Source organism: Labeo rohita, chromosome 22, assembly GCF_022985175.1.
Source record: "Labeo rohita strain BAU-BD-2019 chromosome 22, IGBB_LRoh.1.0, whole genome shotgun sequence".
NCBI lineage: Eukaryota > Metazoa > Chordata > Actinopteri > Cypriniformes > Cyprinidae > Labeo > Labeo rohita.
In genome coordinates this window covers 41,057,629-41,079,163 of record NC_066890.1, presented here as the reverse complement: position 1 = coordinate 41,079,163, position 21,535 = coordinate 41,057,629, and the positions used below count along the sequence as shown (strand labels likewise).

The 21,535-nt window shown below is 34.0% G+C and overlaps 1 protein-coding gene and 1 long non-coding RNA gene across 3 annotated transcripts in view; both read left to right on the top strand.

Moving 5' to 3' along the window:
• Window positions 1-21,535, top strand: part of LOC127153655 (uncharacterized) — a 547,126-nt gene that overhangs the window by 110,898 nt on the left and 414,693 nt on the right. Inside the window, exons 19-22 of the mRNA XM_051094869.1 lie at window positions 906-1,079; window positions 1,876-2,049; window positions 2,646-2,819; window positions 3,207-3,374. Of these exons, the coding sequence (XP_050950826.1) occupies window positions 906-1,079; window positions 1,876-2,049; window positions 2,646-2,819; window positions 3,207-3,374 (690 nt within the window). The remainder of the gene's footprint in view (window positions 1-905; window positions 1,080-1,875; window positions 2,050-2,645; window positions 2,820-3,206; window positions 3,375-21,535) is intronic.
• LOC127153661 (uncharacterized) lies at window positions 19,339-21,535 on the top strand. Of its 2 annotated transcripts, none has more exons than XR_007825310.1 (4): window positions 19,339-19,706; window positions 20,024-20,095; window positions 20,448-20,549; window positions 21,490-21,535. It is a non-coding gene; the product is annotated as an uncharacterized LOC127153661 (long non-coding RNA). The 2 variants fall into 2 exon arrangements; XR_007825309.1 differs by having other exon boundaries at window positions 19,339-19,711.

Below are 21,535 nucleotides of genomic sequence, written 5' to 3'. Positions count from 1 at the left end.
CGCTTCCCAGCAAACCACGCACATGCTGTGTGTATCCCCGCTCGGGATGTAACGTGAGCAGGGAGGAACCCACTGCCTGTAACGTGGCTTGCTTTTCTCAGTAAATTTCTTAGCTAGAACTAGCACGAAAAAACAGAACATGACAAGACATACACAGAGCACTTTGCTGAATGAAAGAAGCGGCGCACGTGCTTTTAAAGCTTCCTGGTCCATGACATCACCAGCCCGTGACATCTCGCCTCTCTATTGGACTGATTACACACATGATTCAGAGCGTGCTTATGCTGATGGGGTCCCCCATAGCGTTTGACACATCTCGAGTTCCTGAAGGGAAATTACAAAATACACTAGGGCTGGGTAAAAAATAAAAATCGATTGCTCGATTTGAATAGATTCTCATTTCAACAAACCAATATCAATTCTTAAATCCCAATTGATCTTTTAGTCTATGCCAGAGGTGGTGAACGTCGATCCTGGAGAGCCGCAGCCCTACACATTTTTGCTTCAAGCCTAATCAAACACACCTGAACAAGCTAATCAAGGTCTGAAAGGTTACTAGGAAGCTATAGACAGGTGAGTTTTATTAGGGTTGGAGCTGAACTCTGCGGGTCTCCATGATCGGAGTTTGTCACCCCTGGTCTGTGATGTTTTGCTGATGAATGAACAGCATTGCGCCTCCCATCCAATAAATCGCAATAGCCTAAGCTTTGTGCTCTGTTACTTTTTATTTAAAGTGTTAGATTTCAAATTCTATCCATTTCGTTAGGAATTAAAATCAATAAATGCTGTTTTGACACTCTTTAATGTGGCGTGATATATCGCTAGCTTGGTTAACACAACCTGTGATAGTAATTTAGTTTTTCTCTACTGATCTAAACCATTGTCCTATCTCCTTCTCTCGTCAGTCTGTGTAGATGCAGTATTACAGAGAGACAGTGTCTCATCCTGACTTCAGCTTTGAAATCAAACCCATCACATCTGAAAGATCTGAACCTGAGCATGAATAAACTAGGAGACTCTGGAGTGAAAAACCTCAGTATTCTACTGATGGACCCACAATGCAAGCTGGAGAAACTACAGTTAGTGTCTAGTGTCTACTTTTTAAAGAATGTATTTTAATACTTGCAAACATTGAGCATTCCAGGCACTATTTAAGCACTGTCAGATTTGTCGATTTCTTTACAGCTAAACCAGTATTGTGAGTTGGGGCACCCAGAGGGTGCTTAGCCAATTTGGGACCATGACTGCATTCCACTTTACGTTTAGACACACACTAATGAATTTCCATAAGCACTTCCCCTCAGGGGAATCTTGGCTGCCATTTTTGAGAACGTTCCACTTCGTGAAGTGAGAGTCTACTTAATATGTACACTTCAGGCTGCTCCATAAACCACAATGCAACATGATTGTGATGTCACCCCAGATTGCTTTTAATTTGGACGCAGCCTGTGACTGATGGGGAAAGACATTCAGCTTTGGTTACAAAAGCGAGTACTGAAATGAAACTGAATTTTGCCATGAATATAGCCATTGTTGCTGATGCATCTTTAAAACACCCATAAAAAAAAAAAAGAAAAAAAAAACAATAACTTGGTTGCAAAAGTTGAGACATGCCTTCACAAGCTGCATTTGTGATTATTATTTTTTATTCATAAATTTTCTTTTTAAGTTGGAGAGAAATTGCATACTTAACTTATTTTGTGAACATCTAGAAATCTGCTTTTACAACAGAGAATAAACAAGAGACATCAAATAAATAGTTAAAAAATGAAAGACAAGGAACAGTATCTTCCATCATACAGTTATAGTGTGACTAAGTTTCAAAACAGACTATTGGAAACTAAATGCTTATAGCTCTTCTTTTTCTGTCGTAAGTCTGTATAGATGCGGTATTACAGAGAAACAGTGTCTCATCCTAACTTCAGCTCTGAAATCAAACCCATCACACCTAAGAGAGCTGGACCTGAGTGTAAATGAACCAAGAAACACAGGAGTGAATTACTTATGTGACGTACTGAAGGATTCACACTGTAAACTGGAGATATTGAGGTTAGGAACAAGCACAAGACTTAAAATGCAGTTTAAACCAAAACATTTTATACTCAGTATCTCATGATGAGCCCAAGTTTAAAACACAAATTGTGTTTATGTTTATATGAAGAGTTCAGATGCAAAACCAGCTAAAAGCCGTCTCGGTCAAAAATGAGATAATGATACTGAGTGAATGCTCTCGACACACATTATATGTCCATCAAATACTTTTTCTTCAAACTCGCTAAAATTCCAGCCTCAGCCCAATCAGAAGTACCAGTACTTACATAGAAACTTATGAAAAGTAGCCAGAAAGAAATGCTCATTTTAAAGAAATACATCAGATGGATTTAGAGTCTTTTGCATCTGAACTCTTCATATATACTGTATATTTATATATGTAAATTATTATTAATATTATTATTATTATTATTATTATTAATTTCAACAAACTAGTATGATGAGCTCTCATACTCTGTCTGTTTTGTTTGCTCATGAAGATGATGTGTTTTTACAGAATAAACATTTATTTATTTATTTATTTATTTATTTATTTATTTATTTATTAGTATTATTTTCTGCTCTCTCTTCTGTTCTCTCTTCTGTCAATGTAGGTTAAGATGTTGTTATATGACAGATGAGGGTTGTTCTGCTGTGACTTCAGCTCTGAAATCAAACCCATCACACCTGAGAGAGCTGGACCTCAGTGGGAATGAACTAGGAGACTCTGGAGTGGAAAACCTCAGTGATCTACTGATGAACCCACAATGCAAACTGAAGAAACTATGGTTAGTATCATTGTACTGTACAGCAGTTACAGTGAGTTTAAAGTTCACTTTTATGTTTAAGACATATGGATACAAATTACATAATTTATACCACAGCACTGCATTTTCTGGCATTTTCATTGATCACTAGTAAGAAATTGCATAACATATTTTTAAAAATGTCCTGATTCTGTACATGTTGTTCTACAGAAATATAAGATTTGCATCTACTGCTACGATTAAAAAAAATAAATAAATAAAATAAAAAATGGAAAGAGAAAAAACAATAGTTTCCAGCATATAGAGCTAGTTACATTATAACAAGCAGAGAATGGGAACTGTAGTTCATATAAGAGACTGTATGTGCTCATAGATTTTAATTATTGTCCTTTCTCTTTTTGTTTTCAGTCTGTTTGAATGCAGTATTAAGAAACAGAGTTTCATCCTGGCAGCTCTGAAATCAAACCCATCACACATGAGAGAACTGAACTTGAGCAAGAATGAACTAGGAGACTCTGAAGTTAAAATCCTCAGTGATCTACTGATGAAACCACAATGCAGGCTCGAGAAACTACAGTTGGTGTCATTATGCTGTTCACCAGTTACTGTGTTATGAATGTTTACTGTTTAGCTATGTAATATAAGACAGCTGGGCCCACATTACATCATCTTCAAGCAATTTCTCATTTACAGAAAAATTCAAAACTGCTGTTTGCTAATGGACTGATAGTTCAGTGTATTTATAAGTATAAAGAACAATCAAATCAGAAGCATTTGAAACTATGTGGCTATAAACCTGACAAATCTGCAAAACAAACAAACAAACAAACAAACAAAAAAATCAGTGAATTCACATAGATCTGAGTCATTGTCATTCTCTTTCTGTCTTCAGTCTGTGTGGATGCAGTATTACAGAGAAACAGTGTCTCATCCTGACTTCAGCTCTGAAATCAAACCCATCACACCTGAGAGAGCTGGACCTTAGTGAAAATCAAATAAAAAACACAGGAGTGAATCACTTATGTGATGTACTGAAGAATTCACACTTTAAACTTGAGAGATTGAGGTAAGGAACATCATAATGCTTAAAAACATTTAGTTTGAACCAGAGTCTGAGCTTAAATAATATTTGTTTACAGTTATGTATTGGTTATTATTTGTTTTGTGGTCCTGTCTTTCTCTTTGTAGTCTATATGACTGTGGCATTACAGATGTTGCTTTTATAATTCAGTCTCTGACAAACACAAAAGCACTGCAATTTCTAAAAGAGCTTAATCTGAGTGACAATAAAATTGGACGCTCAAAGCAGCAGCTCACTGATGTGCTACGAGACTCAAACTGTAAACTGATGTGAGTAAAAGTTTCTTTGTGCTTCATTTATATTTGGTACATAAGATGTATTTTAAGTATATGAAAAAAAAGCCTTATTCTCAAAAAAAAAGCCTTATTGTGTCAGAACAAAATTAAAATGATGTTTAACACAAAGAAGGAAAGAGAACAAAACCACACATCCACAAGTTTATTGAAAAATACCTGCTTTATTAATTACATCAGTAATAGTGAATAATTTTGATCTGAAAAAAGATTTGGTCAGATTGTAGGAATATACTGGTAAAATCAGTGCAGATTCCAGCTTCAGCTCACAGCTGTCTTTGTTTTTGTGTCACATTATTTTACACTTGCAATACAAACATTTTGCACTAACAGCTTTGAGTAGTGAAAGTCTATTATATTAGATATATGTAAGATCATGTAAGACACTAATTAATCTGATAATAGCAATTTAATGTAACCTGTTTTTACTCAAAAAAAAGTTTCTCTTCTGGTTTCACATTACAGACTAGAGACAGATCATCGGTGTGTGTAACGAGTGGTATAAATCTACGGAAGAAGAACAATAAGCATCAGGTGAGGATCCACATAAGAGACTCATTACTGTGTCTACAGTAGAAGAAAAGTTTGTGATGTCTGTATATCAGGAAAAGTATGTGAAAAAAATCTTTGTAGCAGCTCTGGCTGGGCCACTCAATCACATTCACAGAGTTGTCCCGTAGCCACTCCTTTGTTATCTTGGCTTTGTGCTTAGGGTCGTGGTCCTGTTGGAAGATGAACCGTCACGCTAGTCTGAGGTCCAGAGTGCTCTGGGGCAGGTTTTCATCAAGGATGTTTCTGTACATTGCTGCATTCATCTTTTCCCTGGATCCTGACTAGCAGTGTTGGGGAGTAACTAGTTACATGTAACAGAATTATGTAATTTAATTACAAAATAAATGTAATTGTAATTAGTTACAGTTACTGAGAAAGAAATGTGTAATTAGTTACTTTTGAAAAATGTTAATAATTAGAAAGGGGTTACATCTGAATTTTGTCACACACACACGTTTGTTTTTGTGAATTGTGGGGACTTTCCATAGACTTCTATATTTTTTATACTGACTAAATGATATTGTCTATCCCCTAACCCAACCCTAACCCAACCCTAACCCTAACCCTAAACCTACCCCTTACAGAAAACATGTTTGCATTGTCACATTTTCAGATAAACACCATTTACTTTTTTTAATCATTGTTGGGACCGCAGGCCGGTTTTACTATTGTAAATGTAGCAAAAACAAGTACACACACACATACACACACACGTTGTGTTTCCATGTTTTATGGGGACATTCCATAGGCATAATGGTTTTTATATTGTACAAACCATATATTCCATAGCCCTACATGTACCCTACACCTAAACCTAGCCCTCACAGGAGACTATGTACACTTTTACTTTCTGAAAAAAAATAATAATAATAATAAAAAATAAAATTAAAAAATTAAAAAAAAAAAAAAAAAAAAAAAATGATTTATTAGCCTGTTTCCTCATGGGATCTAAAAAATGTCCCCACAGGGTAAAAATTTACTGGTATTACTATCCTTGTGGGGACATTTGGTCACCATAAGGTGATAAATACCAGATGCACACACACACACACACACATACAGATTTAATTGACTGCTTTCATAAATTGCATTGCCTGCTCCAAAATGAGACACCAATGTTTCGGGAGTTTAGGACAAAGATTAGGACACATGCTTATTTGAACTGTTTTATTTCCTGTTTGGATTTATGCATATACCTTTATTATTATTATTATTTTTAAGATTCATTGTTTTTTCCAAGGCATTGTTAGATGCCAATGTTTCCTGTCATAACTATGCAAACATTTGATTTCAAAACCTGTATCATAGCTATTAAACTATTTCTTGTTATGATTCAAATCTGTATTTAACCACAGAATGATCTCAAAGTAAATATTAGGTGTCAAGTCTGAATTTGTGGTGGCTGTGCTAAAAATTAAATTATTACACTGCTCTGTGAAATGCTTGATTCTGATTCTTCAGTCATGACATTCCAAGGTATGTTATTCCCCGATAACAACTGGTAAAAGCTAATAACACAGACCTGCGGAGCTGAAGTTGGCACTATGCTTGAAAGTTTTTCTTGGTGGAAGCTTTGCATTTGGTTAGCTAATAAAATATTAAAACTCAATTCAACATTATGTGTACAGATTCTTAATTCTGTCATCCTGGTATTGTGGACTCGCTCTGTTGTCTCATACAAACGCAGCTGCTGCCATTTTGTTTAGTACACAGTAATGGATTTTAAGATAACTAACAAACTAGTACTGTAAGTACTAGTACTTATTTATTTATGTGGTGAAATTTTCTCTTACTTATTATAATCTTAGTTTAACTGATAAAGGATTTTGAAAGTCTGACAGTAATCAGTGTTGAATGCTACTTTAAGGTTAACTCTGCCTGGTTTAAATGTTTCAAAATGATTAACAGTTGAAAATATTAGAAATTTAGAAAAGTAATCAAAAAGTAATCAAAAGTAATGCTACATTACTTAAAGTAATTGAAACGATACACTACTTATTACATTCGCAGAGTTCAGATGCAAAAGCCTCTAAATCCATCTGATGTATTTCTTTACAATTAGCATTTCTTTAGCCAGACTTTGTATAGGTTTCTATGTCTGGTACTTCTGATTGGGCTGAGGCTGGAATTTAGTGAGTTTGAAGTAAAAGTATTTGATGGACGTGTACTATGTGTCAGGTGCATTCACTCAGTATCATTATCTAATTTTTGACCGAGATGGCTTTTAGCTGGTTTTGCATCTGAACTCTTCATTTTAAATCGAGTATTTATAATCTGTAACCCATTACATTTCCAAAGTAACCTTCCCAACACTGATGACTAAGCTCCTAGTTCTTGCTGCTGAAAAACATCCCCACAGCATGATGCTCCCACTACACTGTAGGGATGGTATTGACCAGGTGATGAGCAGTGTCTGGTTTCCTCCAGACATGATGCTTGGCATTCAGGCCAAAAAATTCAATCTTTTGTTTCTCATGGTCTGAGAGTCCTTCAGGTGCCTTTTGGCAGACTCCAATGACTCCTGTCATGAGCCTTTTACTGAGGAGTGGCTTCCATCTGGAACTGAGTGCTGCAGAGTGCTGGTTGTTCTTCTGGAAGATTCTCCTCTCCCTACAGAGAAATGCTGGAGCTCTTTCAGGGTGACCAATCTGCTCTAGGAAGAGTCTTGGTGGTTCCAAAATGTACCCTTCCCCAGATTTGTGCCTCGATACAATCCTGTCTTGGAGGTCTACAGACAATTCTTTGGACTTCATGGCTAGGTTTATCCTCTGACATGCACTGTTAACTGTGGAACCTTATATAGACAGGCCTTTCCAAATCATGTCCAATCAACTGAATTTACCACAGATGGATCAAGTTGTAGAAAAATTTCAAGGATGATCAGTGGAGCTCAGTTTGAGTCTCATGGCAAACGCTGCGAATACTTACGTACATGTTTTTTTATTTTAATAAATTTGCAAAGATTTCAAACAAACGTCTTTTACATTGTCATTATGGGGTATTGTTTGTAGAATTTTGAGGAAAATAATGAATTTAATTTGGAATAAGAACAAAATGTGGAAAAAGTGAAGCGCAGTGAATACTTTCTATATGCACTGTGTATTATTATTTGTACTATTTCTTACTACTATTTTAAATGATTTAAATGATTTAAATGCATACAGTTTAGAAGAAATTCATACTTTCAAATTAGATAATGCAGCATGTGTGTTAGCATGTTCATGAGAAACATGATATTGTGTGATTAATGTTGCTTTAGTGTTCAACTAAATTATCACTTTGCTTCATTTAAAGGTAAAACAGAGGAGGAAGAAGATTTTGATCAGAGTTAGGATGAGTCTGGCTGGTTATTCAGCATAAAACCTACAAATCTAACAATGTTTGGATTAAATTAATTCATAATAAAGCAATTCAAATGTTTCTAATCATAAATGTGATTATCAAGTACCAATAAAAATGTAAATGTATCAGATGATATATAGTAAGTCTTTATGCACAGCATATTGATTATTGTTATTATATTTTATTAAGTTAGTGTGTGTTTGTTGCTAATGTACAGCAGTGGCATGCGGTCACTTTTTTAACCTATCCCAATTGTATTTTATACCCTTTCACCTACCCCTACGCCTACGTCTACCCCTTCCTCTTGTCCCTTGAAACGGAGTGTCAAGGGATAGGGGTGAAAATATTCCCCTAAAAGACACCACCACTATACCATTACACGTCATCATACATCATCTAGATCTTACAATACATATACCACGGTCTATCTGAATACTAGTGTGCATTAGAGTGATTTATTTACTGTTCTGTATTAATGCACTGTATTAATGCCCCCCCTTCAACATACATTGTCTGTGACCAAAAATGTAATAAGATTTGTTTTCAGTGGAATTTAAAAGATCATGTTATTAAAAAATAAATTAATAAGATATCAATAACCTAGTAGGGTTTTTTATTTAAGGTGTTTTAGCACCATTTGCCATTTATACAGCTTCCAACCTTCCCAGAATAGATTCATAGGCCTTTTTAATATTATCTAGTCGAATTTTGTCAATCAAAATATCTGCCAGTTGCTTCAGAGGAATCAGCCTCTCACTCTTCTCTACAAAACTGTCCACAGTGGTTTGATGCTTCAAATGCTTCCAGGTTTTATGATCATGACTCCATTTTATTATTATTATTATTATGATTATGATTATTATTTCACATTTCAGCATTGGTGTTATTTCATGGATTTTTTTTTTTCTTTCTTTCTTTTTTTTTTTTTTTTTTTTGGAAACAGGGTCTGTAAGGTGAATATTGAGGTTTCCTCTCACTTCTCTTTTCACCCACTATTTTTCTTCACTGATGAAGCATTATTATTATATATAAGTTCTCATTATTAACTAACTATTAACTATGATTTTTGCTTCAGTAAGCCCTTAATTACTGCTTATTAATAGTTATTAATTGTTAAGTTTAGGTATTAGGTAGAATTAAGGATGTAGAATATGGTCATGCAGAATGTGCTTTATTAGTACTAATAAACAGCCAATATGCTAGGAATATGCATGCTAATGTGCAATTAGTTATTAGTAAGAATTAGTCCATACTAATGTGTTACAGATGAAGCTTTGCCATGTTTTATGTATGCAGTCATAATTATAAAGATTATTGGGTTGTTGAGGTTACAGACACTCCTCGCATGCTTTGCCCTTTTTGACACTGCTGAATACAACTTACACTAAACTGATATACAACCTAGAGGCAATGAAAAGATAATTGTAAAGTTTTTTTTTGTTTTGTTTTGTTTTTTTTCACTGTAGTCAACACAAATGATGTTAACCCCTATAATAATGGGTGTTCACCTTACGTCCAACCTCTACATATTAATTCTCCTATTGTTAAACGTGTGACTGTTGAATGATCATATTTACTGATTTCTGTTTTTATTATATAAAAATGTTTATTTGTGACAACAGAACTGTTCATAACTGCTTTAATTTTAATGCTAGTATTTAATAAAGTATACATATATTGTATATATACTCTGTACTGCAATCTGCATTAAGCCCAAATTCCCTGATTGGTGAAGCATTATGTTACGGAGTGAGGAATGAAGCGTGAAGCGGGCGGATCCATTTGCAAACTTTTATTCCGGGACATCGTCAAAGACATGGTTATAGCAGCCAGGGTCAGACAATGGCAGACAGGTATATAGACAGCAAGACAAAGAGTGTTCCGTAACACAGGCGAGTGTCGATCCACGGCGAACGTTATCCAAAGGGAGAGGCAGAGTGATCCAGATAACCAGGCGAAAGTATCAAGAGGCTGGCAGCGAAACAGACAAGATGATATAACAATGCGTGGGTTCAAGACTCGGATGACTAAGGACAAGAACAAGACAAGACAAGACTAAACTAGACTAGACTCGAAAACAAACTGACTTAGGCTCCGTAAAGTTGGTAACACACAACAAGTGCTAAATGCAAGACAATACTCGGCAACTAGTGAAAGGAAGTCCGGGGTATAAATAGTGACTCTGATTGGACACAGGTGATAGCCACAATGGCTGATGGAGAATGAAGTCCGGGGTGTGGTGTAACAGTCAGAGTGATGTGAATGTCACAGCGACCCCTGGTGGCAAGCAGACTGACGTTCATGAGTGGGTTTGTGACACATTAAAGCAAATAACCTACCTTTTCCAAAACTTTTTTGAATGTGTTATGCTTAATAAAATACTTTTGTCGCTTGTCTAAATAAATTATCTAAATTAGGATTATCTTATTGGACGTTTGCACACAATCTTTGCTAAAGCAGACTGTCTGCCTTTCACTTGCAATTGTTTAGTTTACAGTACTGCATGTTTGAATGTTTTAATGTTTTTAAGTGTTGAATTCAACCTGATGAATAAATGCTTTCAAGGCATTGCTCATTGTTAGTTCATCTTATGTAGTTTAGTTTACTAATGTTTTCAAATGAAACCTGTTTGTGAAGTTACTGAGTGAACAATGAACAACAGAAGGGTGAGATTGACTCAGAAGTTTTGTAGTTGATGTAAAATGAATTTGTCTTTAGTTGACAGACAATTTTATATAACTTAGTGGTGTCTGTAAAGCACTTGTAGTGAGGTGTAGTTGTAGTGGTAACAGAAACAGAATTACAAATGTGGCTTTCAAATGACAAATTGTTGTCAGAAATGGCAAACAAATCATCCAAAACCTTAGAAGATCATCACAGACCTAACCTTTTTCTTTCTCTTTCTGTCTTCAGACTGTGTGGATGCAGTTATTTGCTGTTACTGTACAATGTTTTACAAATGAATTACTTTTAACGTAACTATTTTTATCTAACAAATAATCAAATAAAATACTGAATGGAAATAAAAACTGTTGCATTTCGGATGGGTGTCTCACTGTACTTGGGTACTGTACCCGACATGGGTACAGTTGGAACAAAAAAGTTACTTGAGTTTATGAGCTAATTGTGGCAAATATAACCTATTTATGGATGTTAATAATTATTAATATTTTAGTAGACAAGTAAAGAAAATGTCATATTGTAATGCCAAGCCAGCAGAGGGAGCCCTCACCAGAATACTGACTGCCTGCGCTCCCTCTGCTGCTTCTACATTCACTTCCTGTTTGTGACTATTTAAACAGTGACCATGTGCTTTCTCCTTGTGAAGTATTGCTAGTTCACCTGCCTTACTAAGCTTTTTCCATTGATTATTCTGCCTGACTGTTTGTGTATGATCCTGCTTTGTTTCTTGATTCACAAGTTCACAGATTACCCTTTTTGGATTGTTTGATTGACAGTCCTGATTGGACTGATGTTAAGGTTTGGACCCAGAGCCTGCTTAATCACAATTGTTTTTTGGATTGAAACTTGCATTGTTGACCGATCGGACTGCTTAACTGTTACTGACCCACTGCTTGCTTACACATGTTTGTCTGCTGCTGCTATCTTCAATAAACTTCCGCACATGGATTCTAATTCTGCTTCAGCATCCTCGTTACACATATAAAACATCACTTATTTTTAGTCTGTAGTTTTGGTGTGGTAACGGAAAAAGCAAAAAGTGTACCAACTGTACCTAGTCTCCCCTACAGATGTGTGTGTGAAAACAGTGTAAATACAGCCGCACTGTTCTGTCAGTTTTGCAGCAGCTAAATAAAAATGAGAGTGTGTCTGTGGGTGTGAATTAAAAGTACATTGATGTTTACATTAATACGTTAAATTTCCTATTGAAAAATAATGTTTCTCTAAAACAAGTCCAGTTGCAGGACCAACACCTACACAGAAGAATGCTGTCTTGTCAGATTAAACTAAATTTATTTCTGTATCAAAGCTGATTGTTTTAGCATCATTAGTCCAGTCAAATGATCATTCAGAAATGATTCTAATATTCTAATTTGCTGCTCAGAAAACATTTATTACTATTATTATGTTGAAAACAGCGGATTAGAATTCAGAAGAAACAGCATTTATCTAAAATAGAAATCTTTTGTAACATTATAAATGTCTTTATCATCACTTTTGATAAATTTAAAGCATCCTTGTTAAATAAAAAGTATTACTTTCCATAATGTCTTTCGAAAAAAGAAAAAAGAAACATGTTTTTAATAAATGCAGATCTTTGGATATTTCTATTGTTAAACAGATGTATTATTTTCTATGATGTCTTTCAAAAAAAAAAAAAAAAAAAAAAAAAAAAAAAAAAAGTTAATAAATCCTGATCTTTGGATATTTATATTCATCAAAGAATCCTGAAAAAAAAAAAAAAAAAAAAATTGCTCAACTGTTTTAAATAACAATAACAGCAACAACAACAATAATAATTATATTTTTTTCTTGAGCAGCAAATCAGCATATTAGAATGATTTAGAAGGATCATGTGACACTGAAGACTGGAGTAATGTTACTGAAAATGTAGCTTTCATCAAAGTAATAAATTACATTTTAAAATATGAAGAGTTCAGATGCAAAACCAGCTAAAAGCCATCTCGGTCAAAAATGAGATAATGATACTGAGTGAATGCTCCTGACATATAGTATACGTCCTTCAAAAACTTTTACTTCAAACTGGTTAAATTCCAGCCTCAGCCCAATCAGAAGTACCAGTACTTACATAGAAACATATACAAAGTAGCCAGAAAGAAATGCTAATTTTAAAGAAATACGTCAGATGGATTTGGGGGCTTTTGCATCTGAACTCTTCATATATTCAAATAGAAAACAGTTATTTTAAATAGTAAACATATTTCACAATATTACTGCTTTTGCTGTATGTTGGACTCTTAAAAATATTTCCTTTTATAGGTTTGCTTATTCTTTCGATTGACTCCACAGTCCCTCTGACTATAACTGTATTCATTTTCAAGTAATTTTACTGTATAGTTTAGGAAAAAAAAAAATAAAGCAAATTCATCCCAAGTATCCGAGCATTCTAGCACTTTTAAATTGCCTCAAACACTTATGAACACTTATTACACTTAAAAAATTTTCCTTTATAGGTTTGCTAATTCTTTAATTGATTGTAAACACAAACAAAATACTTAAATAGATTAAGTACAGTAAACTTAATTTTCAAAAAAAGTTCTACTTAAATATTTTGAGTTCCTGTGACTTTTTTAGATTTTGAGTTAAAAAAACCTTATTTGTTTTAATTAATCTGAACTACTTGTTGATGAATGAGACACTACTTAAATGTATAATTTTACTCTACTTATTTTTTTAATTGTTTCAACATTAGTGCTGTTACAGAGAGACGAGAGACGAGCGGATCCATCTGCATACTTTTATTTAAAGGACGAGACATAGACATGGTCAAGGCAGGCAGGGTCAAACAGTGGCAGTCAGGTATGTGGACGGCGAGACAAGGAGTAATCTGTGACAGGCGTGGGTCAATCCAGCGGCGAACGTTATCCGTGAAGGGCAGACTAAACGATACAGCAAAGCAAACCACGAAAACTAGACACAGGATGACAGGGAGAAACGCTTTGTATGACTGTAAACACAATACAATACTCGGTAATGTGTGACAGGAAGACCAGGGCTTTTATACTGTCTCAGATTGGTGCAGGTGAAAAGAGCAGTGGCTGATGGATAATGTAGTCCGGGGTGTAGTGCAACAGCCCGTGTGTGCAAACAGAGTGAGAGCAACATCTGGTGGTGAGCGGTCCGCGGCTCACCAACCAGATCCGTAACAAGTGCGAGCCATTGATGTGAGTTTTGATAGAATGTATTACTTGACAAAATTTTAAAGCAGTAGGTGGTGGTAACAAGCTTCAGAAGAAGCCCCTGCGTGGTGAAGGTGCTGACGGGAATCGACTCTGAATCTGACTCTGAGGAAAACGCTAACTGAATCTGCAGCAAGTTGGATCTGTGCTCTTAACTTTTCAACGAGAATCATCATGGGTCTCAAAGTAATGTGTAAGATGTATTTTAAATGTGTTTTAAGGTGGCTTTTAAAAAAAAAAAAAAAAAAAAGTGGCTGTTTCTAGTCTTTTTTAGGGAGTAATTGTAGACTTGCCATGGTATACTGTAAACACGGTTATATTCGGTGCCAGGATGAATACTGCTGTAAATGCAAAGTCCTCAGTTAACTTAAAATGGCAGGGAAAAAATGGGTTCGTTCTTGTCACAGAAGGCAGTCATAAATCCGCAAACAAATGCGAGTTTAATCAAAAATAAATAAATAAATAAATAATTTAAAAAATACAAAATCCAGTTGGTTCTTGTATCCTATAATAATACACTTGTAAAACATTTAACTCATGTTTCCTTAAAGGAAAATAATGTCATTACACATTACCCATCAGTCAACCGCACACATGCAATAGTAAACGCGAGCAAGACGTTTGTCCACCCGACAGAAGCCACATGCATTTGGGTCATTCTGCCACTAAACTGAATTAAACTCAGACCACAGCAGGTTTCACTTTGACTCAGAAACTGAGCTGCTAGAGCTTCAAGAGCATTCAGTGGAATCAGTGTTTTTTTATCTTGAAATAGAGAGAGAGAGAGAGAGAGAGAGAGAGAGAGAAACATATATATATTTTTTACAGTTTTTATTCCACAGTAAAGCTGTTTTGAGGGAAGCCATATCATGTGATTCATGTTAGCAAAAATACCTTTAAATGCATTAAGCAATTTATTTATTTATTTATTTATTTATTTATTTAGTGATTGGTCAGTATATTTCAGTTCTTTGTTTCAGTTCTCATTTCACTTTTTTTCATCACTTTGAATTTAAATAGTCCAAACAAACAGGACAGTGTTTTAAAATTAAGATTCTGTATTCACAGAATGTAAGTCATCTTAAATGGATATCTCTTCTCTGATCTCAAGCTAATGTTTGCAGATTGTCTCAGTTCTTGTGGTTTATTTTGAGCATCTTCTGTTCACTGTGGTTAAAGACCATGTCTGGGGAACAACAGCATTAACAAAACCTTTCCATTATTTCCAAATCTATCCAGCCAAAACTCTTTATCAATAGTACATTAGTATGTAGATACAAATCAGGACTCACAAAAAGACTTTTGTGTTGTTATTTTCATTTCTCATTTCATACTGAGTGAACTTTATTTTATTTTATTTTTGTTGTTGTTGCTTTGAGTTCCAGTAGACCACATCCTGTAGAGTTTTCTTGCTGAGCAGACATAAACTGACCCGTATGTTCTGTGTACAATTTAATGTAAGTGTGTATTTGGAGGGATTTTAAAATCCTAAGTGTATATTCACTCCATGCTAGTATTTAATTCAGCACTTTGCATGACATTCTGCACTTTTTTTTCTAAAAATTATTATTTTTCAAGGAAACTGTACATGGCTTGTGACTTACATTTTTGTGGAATTTTGTTATTTTTGTTGTGTCTTATTATTATATTTGATTATTTTAAATCATATGTAACTACATTTAGTAATTGCACTGAAGATCAAAGTGCAGGGTATGAAACACATAATGTTCCTTGCGCCCTCTAGTTACTTAACATGAAAACATGAAAACATACCTGCCATGTTCAAGAAAACATTTTCTGTTATGATAATAAGAATATGATTAGTGGACAATTACGTTAAGAAAACATTTTCTGTAGCATGTATTGGGATTGATAAAAATAATCTATGATAATAAGAATCTAGTGGTCCATTAGCACCCTGGAAAAGGGCAATTATTTTTATTATTTAAATTAATTTCATCTTTTTATTAGTCAACAAAGACAAGTAAAACACATTATTTTATCTAAATAATAGGGCTTATCACACAAAATGCATGTTATTTTTTATTTAGTACTAACCTGAATAAGATATTTCAAATAAAAGATGTTTACATATAGTCCACAAGAGAAAATAATAGTTGAATTGATAAAATACAACCACATTCAAAAGATTTCATCCACTTGATTCTTAATAATGTGCTGTTTCCTGAATGATCCACAGCTGTTTTTGTTTAGTGAAAGTTGTTCATGAGTCCCTTGTTTGTCCTGAACAGTTAAAATTCCCACTGAAATCTTTCAGGTCTCACAGACTCTTTGGTTTTTCAAGCATTTTTGTGTATTTGAACCCTTTCCAACAGTGACTGTTTGATTTTGAGATCCACTTTTCTTGACCCTGAGGACAGCTAAGGGACTCATATGCAACTGTTACAGAAGGTTCAAATGCTCACTGTTGCTCCAGAAGGAAACACAATGCATTAAAGGCCGGGGGGTGAAAACTTTTGACCAGAATGAGGAAGATGTGTACATTTTTCTTATTTATTTATCACCTTCTGTAATAGTTGCATATGAGTCCTTCAGTTGTCCTCAGTGTAAAAAGATGGATCTCAAACTCATAGTCATTGTTGGAAAGGGTCCAAATACACAAAAATGCTGGATAACCAAAGAATTTGTGGGACCTGAATGATTTTTCTGAAGAACAGCAGGCAGTTTAACTGTTCAGGACAAACAAGGGACTTATTAACAACTATCATTAAAAAAAAAAAAAAAAAAAAAACAAACAAAAAAAAGCAGCTGTGGATTATTCAGGTAAGAAAATTATTAAGAATATATAAACTTTTGAACAGGTCATTTTTATAAACTCAACTATTATTCCCTCTTGTGGACTATATGTAAACATCTTTCATGTGAAATATCTTATTCAGGTCAGTACTAAATTAACAATAACATGCATTTTGTATGATAATCCCTCTTATTAAAAAAAAAAAAAAAAAAAAAATTATATTTATGTTTTTATTTATTTTATTATTTTTTTTTTTTTACATTCACTATTTCCTCCATACTGTCTGTTCATTTGTATTGGTGCTGTGATAACAGGTTTTGTCTTTGTGAGTGTTTCATGACTGTGTTTCAGTTTCACCACTGATGGAAATAAATGTACTGTCAGGGAGTGAGCAGAAGATGAGGACAGTGGTGCAGAGTGATGGCCATCAACCCTGCATGTTAACAGCTTCATTCAGTCCAAAATGATGTTTAAATGGAAAACTTCACAGAGAGGGTCAGTGGCCTGTTTGCCACCATCCACATGCCCTGCATTTAGGGGTGATGGTTATGAGACACTTATTGTTTTTGCTAATTTTAAGATTAAGTTTAATTTTTAAATAGTTTTAAGATTAATTAAGTTCTCTCTTAGAACATTGATTCCCAATTCAAGATGCATGTGTTTGTTTCATTCATATTCTTGCACACTTAAAATGCTTTCATGGCTGTAAATTGTTGATGCACTGAACTCTGGGTAGCAAACACCATACTAAAATGTTTTGAAATGTTTTAATAAAAATACTTTTGTAAATATGTTTGGATTGTCTCTTGATTTGTAATATTGTTTTTGAATTATAGTAGTATCACAATTTTACTAACTATTTCTATGTACTATTCCAACTACACAATACACAATAATAATTACACAATAGCAAATTACAGTAGAAACAAAATTACAAAGTACTGTAAAAATACAGTACAACACTTTTTTTTTAGTTATACAGTACATTGTTCTACATACTGTAAAGCTGCATTACAGTACATTGCTGTAAAACAAAAAATACAGTAACTTTCTGGCAACCTTGCTGCCAGTAACTTACTGTAAAAATACAGGAACATTTTCTGAAGGAGGCTCCCAAATTATTTAATCACTATCTTAGTGATAATGTAATGTTATCAGGTGTGATTTATGGTTTTCAGTTCGGCTCCAGTTGTTTGATGGAAGGTGTTCTTTGGTCTTTCTCTCTTTCATTTCCATCTAATGTGCAGAAGAAATTCATTTTAATTTAATTCTTATCTTGCATGATGTACCCAATCCATCACCTTCTTATGATGATGGTGTCCTTGCTTTCTTGATTGCTCCACATGAGTTGTTGGTTAGAGATGGTTTTGGACCATAAGATTTACAGGTTTCTCTGGAGGTTCGTCATGTGGAAAGTTGATAGTTAGATAGAAAACTAAGGTGGAAAGGACACAGCTCTGCTACAGTGTCATTTTAGCGTTGCTCTGGTGAGGGTGTAAGGGCAACAGGAGTGAAAATCAAATAAAACAATGGAGTGAAACACTTATCTGACATACTGAAGAATTCACTGTAAATTGGAGAGACTGAGGTCAGTAACATATGTAAAAATATGCAAATCACTTCAACAGTTTAAACAAAAACACTTTATATTCAATGTCTTGTGAAGATCCTGAAAACACATTTCTGTAAAATTTGACTTATTCACACTGTAAAGTGTCATGAAACTGAGGTCAGCACTGGTTTAAAAAATCAAACACTTCAGATTAAATAAAACTAACAGCAGTGATTCCCATAACTGTCAAGACTTACCTGTACTTTAGGAGGATGATGCTGAAACCATCAAGTGCAGAAAACAGATTTGAGTCAGATTCAACCTGCATCCTAGTGAGTCAATATCACTTACATTTCCTGAATGAACATTTGTTTTAAACTAGTTTTCTAAAGGTTTTGTGTTTTTATCCTCTGTCATTCTTATTTGTCTTGGACTCCCTTTTACTCCCAACCTACATTTGTATATTTTGTACATGATGCATAAGGATCATATAAGCTAAATATAAAGCAAAATTATATATTTTATAAAACATTATATACAGTTTATATACTTTTTTTTAATAAAAAAAAGACGTTCAAAAGTGATTGGATAAATTAAGTTCATCATCATAGGCCTCCTATAATTGAGTTTACAAGAATGCATGAAATTAAAGAAAGAGAGTGAACTTTAGTAATTATCCATAATAATGCAGTCCAGCAGGTGGCAGCATGAACCTGTTCAGCTGTTTGCTTCTCGCCAGTAAAATTCATGAGGAATGAAAACGAAAGTAACAGCGGACTGTACAAAAGCATAGAACATTGCTCATTGGACTTCTTAATACATTTAGCTCAGACTCTACCAAATTTAACATTAGCGGACATATAAGTAAATTTAATTATATGAGACATCTCAACATTCTTTTTACACCTACATGTTCTAGTTAGTTGATATTCACACAGGCGTCCGTTTCACATGGCATCAAGTCGAACTAATGACTAAAACATTAAGCAGCTCTCAAACTTATACAATCAACAGAAGGAGTTCAAATATATCAGCGGGAGCTCCCGACACTCAACGCACATACTGCAAACTGGTGTGAATGGAAGACAGAAATATTTGTAATTTCTTGATTCGAACGGGTCTGGTGAGGACCGGAGGAAATAAACTGGAGTAATATTGCAGGGAAGTAATCCAGAAGGTGGCGGTAATGCAAAACTTGGATGGCTTGGATAACTTGGATTTGGATCGCCGTTAAACCTCAAAGAAGAAGAATACGACTCAACAACGCGCGCTCAATACGTCAGTGGACAAGACAAACTTTAAGAGAAGTACTTTAGCAAATGAGGACATTAGGATGGCCAGTCTGTTAGCCGTCATCCAAATCTACAAACACATAGCAGTTTAACGACACGGGGTGTTTTACCAGAGACTGAAATTTGCGTGGGAATCGGACTACGCCACAAACAACCGTAAAGTACAGGGAATTACTTCTACTTCTTCTTTTTTTTTTTTTTTTAAATTTAGTGCACACGACTGCAAGTTAATTTTATCTCGATTACAGTTATTTGTGTAAAAATGAAAAGGAATTTCATACTGTATATGTAAGCGTGCTTTAAGTTGCAAACGGTCTATTATACTGCTGTTACACCATGTTTATTTATTTTTAAGAACAAAAAGTATACAATAGCCCAATATACGAAAAAAAAAAATCTTATTGGCATCTTATCTCAGTAACATATTGTCATCTTTAGGTCATACTTAACGATTGGATGTTTTCACAAACCAGTCTGTTTAGCTGCTGTATCCGAGGAGCGAGGAAAGGACTTTTTCTTGAGATGAATTACTTACAGAAACAGAGGTAAGTTTCTTTTTAAATTAAAATATTAATATTCTGATTTATTTATTTATTTATTTTACTTTTTTCTTCTTCTTCTTCTTTATTATTATTATTATTATTTTTATTTATTTATTTTTTAATTTGCACACAAGGAGTAGGGCAACGGCTCTCCAAATGTTTGCTGTATTTGTTGTATAGATGATTTTCCTTTGTTGACATCTTGAAAGAATTGGTAAGCGAATTTGAGACAGTAAAAAAAAAAAAGAATTATGTTACCTTTTAAACTGTTATGTGTTTGTTTCTTTGAATGACTAGAAAGCATGCTTGTCAATATTAAATACAAGTAGTTTCTCTCTTCTCTGTGCGTCATTAGTGTGAGATCATTCTCACATGTGTCCAGTTCTGTGTCTGTGAAGAGTCACCATTCAAAAGGTGGCATGCCAAACTTCCATGAGAAAAAAGCTTCTGTTAAAAGGTAATTATTACTTACATTATAGCATTGTGTTAGCTAATTTCTTTACAATGGTCTATGAAAGAACTTGACTAATATATGAAGAGTTCAGATGCAAAACCAGCTAAATCCATCTGACGTCTTTCTTTAAAAAATGCATTTTTATCAGGCTCAGATGTGTAAGTTTCTATGTAAGTACCGGTACTTCTGATTGGGCTGAGGCAAGAAGAAATTAATACTTTTATTCACCAAGGGTGTATTAAGTTAATAATTAAAAGTTTATTAAAAGTTAATAATAAATAATTTACATTGTTATAAAATATTTATATTTTGAATAAACACTGTACTTTTTAAACTTGTTATTCATGAAAGAATCCTGAAAAAAAAAAATTACAGGTTCCAAAAAATATTTGGCAGCACAACTGTTGATATTATCCAACATTGATCATTCTAGTAATAAATCTGCATATTAGAATGATTTCTGAAGGATCATGTGACACTCAAGACTGGAGTAACAGCTGATAAAAATTCAGCTTTTCATCACAGGAATAAATTCTATTTTAAAGTATGTTAAAATAAAAAAAAATAAAAAAAAACATTATTTTATATTGTAAAAACATTTTGCAGTATTACTGTTTTTTTAATCAAATAAATGCAGCCTTGATGAGCATAAGAGACTACTTTAAAGACTATTACAAGTCTTACTGACCCCAAACTTTTGAACGGTAGTGTATATATATATATATATATATATATATATATATACATAAATCATAAAACATGATGTTTGATGTATTTGTTGAACTCTGTAACAGTTTTACATTTGCACAAGTAGACACTAAGGGATGAGTTCAATATGGAAAATAGATAGATAGATTGACAAATGCACAACTGTACTGTATTTAATTACCATTTACAAAACTAAATTATTTTGAAATGAGACTAGTCTTTTTTTCATCATTAGGAAAAGATCAGACTCACATATGTTCAGCTCTGTGTATGTGAAGAGT